The 6,602-nt window shown below is 45.9% G+C and overlaps 1 protein-coding gene across 13 annotated transcripts in view; it reads left to right on the top strand.

Annotated features, from left to right (window-relative positions):
- The window catches only part of ZNF384 (zinc finger protein 384), a 28,473-nt gene that overhangs the window by 12,638 nt on the left and 9,233 nt on the right, over window positions 1-6,602 (top strand). For 6 of the 13 annotated variants that reach the window (XM_032254605.1, XM_032254604.1, XM_032254613.1 and 3 more), the window contains 5 exons: window positions 1,483-1,553; window positions 1,824-2,061; window positions 2,297-2,344; window positions 2,544-2,877; window positions 4,067-4,159. In XM_032254605.1, the coding sequence (XP_032110496.1) occupies window positions 1,488-1,553; window positions 1,824-2,061; window positions 2,297-2,344; window positions 2,544-2,877; window positions 4,067-4,159 (779 nt within the window). In that variant the 5' untranslated portion in view covers window positions 1,483-1,487. The remainder of the gene's footprint in view (window positions 1-1,482; window positions 1,554-1,823; window positions 2,062-2,296; window positions 2,345-2,543; window positions 2,878-4,066; window positions 4,160-6,602) is intronic. The other 7 variants (XM_032254609.1, XM_032254601.1, XM_032254606.1 and 4 more) reach the window with 3 other exon arrangements.

The following is a 6,602-nucleotide window of genomic DNA, read 5'->3' as shown; positions in this document are numbered from 1 at the left end:
AAAAAAAAAAAAAAAAAAGAGACGGAGTTTTGCTCTTGTTGCCCAGGCTGGAGTGCAATGGATTGATCTCAGCTCACTGAAACCTCCACCTCCCGGGTTCAAGCAGTTCTCCTGCCTCAGCCTCCCAAATAGCTGGGATCACAGGCATGCGCCACCACATCCAGCTAATTTTGTAGTTTTAGTAGAGATAGGGTTTCACCATGCAGGTCAGTCTGGTCTTAAACTCCTGACCTCAAGTCATATACCTGCCTCAGCCTCCCAAAGTGCTGGGATTACAGGTATGAGTCACCGCGCCCAGTCTTCATTTTTTAATGTTCTTAGTCATTTTGTGTTCTGGCCTGGAACCTTTTCAAAATACATAGAACTGTAGATGTATCGGTTGGAACTCTTGAAATTTTTATTGGCTGGGCATGGTGGTTCACACCTGTAATCCCAGCATTTTGAGAGGCCACGGTGGGCTGATCCTTTGAGCCTAGGCGTTCAAGACCAGCCTGGGCAACATGAAGAAACCCCGTCTCTACTTTAAAAAGAAAAAAGAAAATATTCTGGCATAATGGCTCATGCCTGTAGTCCCACCTATCTGGGAGGCTGAGGTGGGAGGATCACCTGAGCCCGGGAGGTTGAGGCTGCAGTGAGCTATGATTGTGCCACTACACTCTAGCCTGGGTGACAGAGTGAGACCCTGTCTCAAAAAAAGAAAAAAAAATTTTTTTATTTCAAGGAAGATAGTTTAGTTTTGAAGAACAAGAAAAAGAGAAATAATAATAGGTACTGGCCGGGCGCGGTGGCTCACGCCTGTAATCCCAGCACTTTGGGAGGCCGAGGCGGGTAGATCACGAGGTCAAGAGATCGAGACCATCCTGGTCAACATGGTGAAACCCCGTCTCTACTAAAAATACAAAAAATTAGCTGGGCATGGTGGCGCGTGCCTGTAATCCCAGCTACTCAGGAGGCTGAGGCAGGAGAATTGCCTGAACCCGGGAGGCGGAGGTTGCGGTGAGCCGAGATCGCGCCATTGCACTCCAGCCCGGGTAACAAGAGCAAAACTCCGTCTCAAAAAATAAAAAAAAAAAAAAAAAAATAATAGGTACTGGTACCTGGCTATTTTCAAGTCGGTCAGTGATTTGTTTTTTGTGACCTTGGGTACATCCTCTTCCCTCTCATGACCTCAGTTTCTTTTTGCCAGCAAAGAAAAGTAGTATCAGTTCTTCTTTAGGGGGCATGAATAACATTGTGTGAGTAAATGCAATACGTGTAAGTTCTTTCACAGTCAATAAGTAGGATAGGCTCTGTTGGATAGGGATATAGTGACAAGTGGCTCTGACCAAGGGACTCATGTGCTAGACACTAAGGTCTTAACTGCCAGTCACCAGCCGTGTGATCCAGTGCCAGAGGAGAGCAGGAACCCTTCGATCCCCCTTTTCCATTGCTTAGCTTTTTCAGAGTAATTCCTGAGTGTGATGTGTTCTCTTTTTAATTCAGGTAGAATGGAAGAATCTCACTTCAATTCTAACCCATACTTCTGGCCTTCTATCCCCACAGTCTCAGGACAGGTAAGTGGCGTTGCTTTCTTGCTCTCCCTAACTCTCAGTAATAAGTTCTGTGACTATGGAGACCGAAGGTACACTACGTGTTGTTTCACTGGGTCCTCCACCCCTGAGAATTATTTGGTGTTTCTGTCTTGGCTTCTCTCTAGAAGGCCAAAGGTATGAACTACTCATCCTTGATCCTGATGGAGGACAGACACTAAAATGTGCTCACGAGCAGGCAAAACAGTCTCTCAGTCTGAAGAGGGCACTCCCTTCCCCTTCCTTTTCTCTTAGATTGAGAACACAATGTTCATCAACAAGATGAAGGATCAGCTGTTGCCAGAAAAGGGCTGTGGGCTGGCTCCACCTCACTACCCCACCTTGCTGACAGTGCCTGCCTCAGTGTCCCTGCCCTCAGGCATCAGTATGGACACAGAGTCCAAGTCAGACCAGCTGACCCCACACAGCCAAGCGTCCGTTACCCAGAATATCACGGTGGTCCCTGTGCCGTCTACAGGACTGATGACTGCTGGTGAGCAACTCTGCTCTTCTCCAATCTGAGGTGTTGATCTTCCATGATCAGTACCCCAGGCTAGAGGGCTCCAAGGACATGGGGAGTGGGATATGTGTTTGATTACTCAATCAAATTTTTATTAAGTGCCTACTGTGTGCCTAGCAATGTGCTAGTCATTGTGGGGGATACAAAGAAGTAGAAGATGCGGTCCCCGCCTTTGAGGAGGTGACATTCTTTCCTTCTCTGAATCAAGGAGTCTCCTGTTCTCAGAGGTGGAGAAGAGAAGGGAGTCAATCAAGGGGTAAATCTCACTGTTACCAGGGGGGTGGGGACAAGGGTTAGGAGACCATTATTTTTCTACAGGGTTTGGGGTTTCCTATGTATTCTGGGTTGGGTGGGGGCGGTGAGGGGTTAATTAGACAATGATCTGGGGGAAATGAAATAGGATTAGGATCAGAACTGAACAACATGACGCCATCTCCCTTTTCTCCCAATCCTAGGTCCGGGTTTGGTAATCACGTCCCCCTCAGGCTCTCTTGTGACCACAGCATCATCAGCTCAGACCTTCCCCATTTCGGCTCCCATGATTGTCTCAGCTCTTCCCCCTGGCTCACAAGCCCTGCAGGTGGTCCCTGACCTCTCCAAGAAGGTAGCATCGACCCTAACTGAGGAAGGAGGCGGAGGTGGTGGTGGAGGTGGCAGTGTGGCTCCTAAGCCACCCCGGGGCCGGAAGAAGAAGCGGATGCTGGAATCAGGGCTGCCTGAGATGAATGACCCTTATGTCCTCTCCCCTGAGGATGATGATGACCATCAGAAAGATGGCAAGACCTACAGGTAAGACTCAGAGCCAGAGGCAGGATGGGGTGACGATCCCTGGCTTGGTGATTCACCCTCTACCCTCATTGGGTTCTGCCCCAGTCAGGCGCTACACTCTGACAGCTTCCCAGCTCTGAGCCACTTGCATGTCAGGTGTCCCATCATAGGACAGGAGACAGAGCTGCTAGCATCTTGTTAGGATGCAAAGACCATTTCACCCTTTCCTTTGTTTAACCCTTGTTTTGGGGGCCATTAGCACTGACCTATTTTTTAGTAACAAAGTAAAATTTCTTTCCTGTAATAAGGCTTTATGCTGGATATGAGACTCCGTCTGGAACTCCTTTTTGCTTTTTACATATTCCATTCCTATTTTTCTTTTTCTTTTGTTTTTTTTTAAGAGACAGAGTCTCACTCTGTTACCAGGCTGGAGTGCAATGGTGCAATCTAGGCTCCACCTAGATTGAAACCTCTGCCTCGCGTGTTCAAGCAGTTCTCCTGCCTCAGCCTCCTGAGTAGCTGGGATTACAGGCACTCACCACCACGGCCAGCTAATTTTTTTGTATTTTTAGTATACACGGGGTTTCACCGTCTTGGCCAAGCTGGTCTTGAACTCCTGACCTCGTGATCCACCCGTCTCGGCCTCCCAAAGTGCTGGGATTACAGGTGTGAGCCACCACGCCCAGCCTCCATTCCTATTTTTCTAAGAAACCTTTCTGGTAAACACCTAACCTATGTGCCATCCACCAGTTCCTGAGCCATATTTGAACACCTAGCCTGCCTGACCCTGCATGGTTGGGATGATGGGAGGGGCCTTCATAAGAAGGTAGGAGGAATAGAATGCCTCCCCTTTAGAATATATACTTATAGAATGACTGGCTCACTTTCTAATTTATGAAAGTCATTTTGATTCTCTGCTTCCGCTAAGTTCCCCTTTACCAAAAAGCATTATATGCATATATGCATGTGATACTATACGAAAGTAATCATATAAATAAACTCTCTGCCCCTTGAAAATTGAACGTCGTCTAATCCCTTTGAGAGCTGTCACATGCCCTAGTGGGTTTGGGGAGTTTGGTAGCACTGTATAGAATGGGATAGCTACTGTCACAGCTTTGATACAGACAGGGGCAGATGTGCATGGCTGGGATCCTGGGTCTGTCCTTAGTTCCTTAGTGTACCCAGATGGGCAATGTTGTTCCCATTTTAGGAGCGAAGGGAACTGCGGCACAGGAAATGGACAGAGCCTTGGGCTCATGGATTCAGTTCCCGGCTCCACCACGAACTTGCTGTGTGACCCTGGGCAAGTCCTTTTTCCCCTCTCTGGGCCTCAGTTTCCTCATCTATAAAATGGGGATAATTCTGTTTATGCCTCCCATGTCATCCCATTTGTTGGAAGTATATATCAGATAAGATTCGAAATGTTGGGAACTTCAAAAGAAAATTAAAAAACAGTTATTTAGCATTTAGTTTTATTTGTGTTGTACGGTTCTGTGGAGAGTAGCCTACAGAGTGTTTAAATCGCTCTTAGTAAGTGCAAATGAGAAGAGTGTTGCTATGCAGAATTGAGCACTACGGAATTCCAGCTCATATTCCAAAAGCTCATTGCAACTTTATTATTACAGATGTACCCCACTTTATACAATAAAAGTATTCCTGGAAAATGTTTCCATCATATCATATTATAAAGGTACCTGACAAGTTTGATTCATTTAAAGGCATTCTCTAATTAGATATCATTTCACAAAATTAAAATCCCTTTTAAATCATTGTATAGAAATCGGGATTCTTATGTGTTTGTTTCAAGGGAGGCCTTTGTGACATGGAGATACATCTATATAAAATTTGTTGTTGTAGAAGTAGAGGGAGGATCCTTTAACGTCCTATAGAGCCCTTCTAATGGATCAAGGTCCTCTCATTCCGCCCTTTTCTTCACTGGGACCCAGGTTAAAGCTATCCCTGGACTTTCCAAACTGTGTATATTAAAAGAAATGTGAGCCGGGCGCGGTGGCTCACGCCTGTAATCCCAGCACTTTGGGAGGCCGAGACGGGCGGATCACGAGGTCAAGAGATCAAGACCATCTTGGTCAACATGGTGAAACCCCGTCTCTACTAAAAATACAAAAAATTAACTGGGCATGGTGGCGCGTGCCTGTAATCCCAGCTACACTCAGGAGGCTGAGGCAGGAGAATTGCATGAACCCAGGAGGTGGAGGTTGCGGTGAGCCAAGATCGCGCCATTGCACTCCAGCCTGGGCAATAAGAGCAAAACTCCGTCTCAAAAAAAAAAAAAGAAATGTGAATATATAGTTGGAAGAAAGCCTCATAGGACTTTGCATACATTCAGTATTTTTGGAATTCCTGAATGACCCTCCACCCAGGTAACTAAAAAGAACTCTGAAATTGACGGGAGACTAATTGTATTCTAGGTAAACAGAATTTCTTTAGAAACTCAGAACTCTGACATTCCCAGGAAATTTTTTTTTTTTTTTTTTTTTTTTTTTTTAATTATTAAGACAGACTCTTGCTCTGTCGCCCAGGCTGGAGTGCAGTGGCATGATCTCGACTCACTGCAACCTCTACCACCCGGGTTCTAGAAATTCTCGTGCTTCAGCCTCCCAAGTAGCTGAGACTACAGGTGCGTGCCACTGTGCCCAGCTAATTTTTTTGTATTTTTAGTAGAGACAGGGTTTTACCATGTTGACCAGGCTGGTCTCAAACTCCTGACCTCAGGTAATTGCCTGCCTCGGCTTCCCAAAGTGCTGGGATTACAGGCATGAGCCACCACACCTGGCAAAAGAAATCTTTTAAAATCACAATTAATTTCTATTTTGATGTATGTTGAGTCAGCCATATCCATTCCAGTGGCCAGTAGCATTTCGCTGGGTATTGGGGGAATTGGGTTCTGGTACTCTGGGCAAGTCAACATATCTCCCACTCTTTGTTCCCATACATAAAATGGGAAGATCAGCCATGCCTTCATCTATCTTGTAGAAATGTTTTGAGGGAAAATCAGAATATTTGAAATTGTTTTGAGCATTTTAGGAAAAATGGATGATAATTCAAAGTGGTCATTGTAATCAAGGCCATTGCACTGCATGCTTCCAAGGGGGGCCCCATTCTCATTGTGCTGGATGTGAATAGTGCCCCTGGAGGAATGCACCCAGTGATATGGATGCTGGCTTTTCTATCCCATGCTGACTGCCACAAGTCTCCTAAATTAAATTTTTTTTTTTTTTTTTTTTTTTTTAGGCAGAGTCCCACCCTGTCGCCCAGGCTGGAGTACAGTGGCACCATCTCGGCTCATTGCAACCTCTGCCTCCTGGGTTCAAATTATTCTCCTGCCTCAGCTTCCCTGGTAGCTGGGACTGCAGGCATGTGCCACCACGCCTGGCTAGTTTTTTGTATTTTTAGTACAGACAGGGTTTCACTGTGTTAGCCAGGATGATCTTGATCTCCTAACCTCGTGATCACCCGCCTCGGCCTCCCAAAGTGCTGGAATTACAGACGTGAGCCACCAGGCCTGGCCAAAATTAAATTTCTTTCCGGCCACCTAGCACCTTGCATTAAAGGACTCTCACTCTCAATCTTACTTGGTTTCATAGGATTTTTGAGTTGGAAATATTTTAATGATCTTGGTCAGTCCCTTCCTGGTAGATGATTATAACCTCTGCTTGAATACCTCTGGTGTTAGGAATCTTAAAGTAGGCTGGCATCATGACTTTGTAGTGAATATCTGCCCTTGG

The sequence above is a fragment of the Sapajus apella genome, unplaced genomic scaffold (genome assembly GCF_009761245.1).
Source record: "Sapajus apella isolate SASKATOON/1434 unplaced genomic scaffold, GSC_monkey_1.0 scaffold86, whole genome shotgun sequence".
Classification (NCBI taxonomy): domain Eukaryota; kingdom Metazoa; phylum Chordata; class Mammalia; order Primates; family Cebidae; genus Sapajus; species Sapajus apella.
Note: the sequence above shows the minus strand (reverse complement) of the source record. Positions and strands in the feature narration are given on the sequence as shown.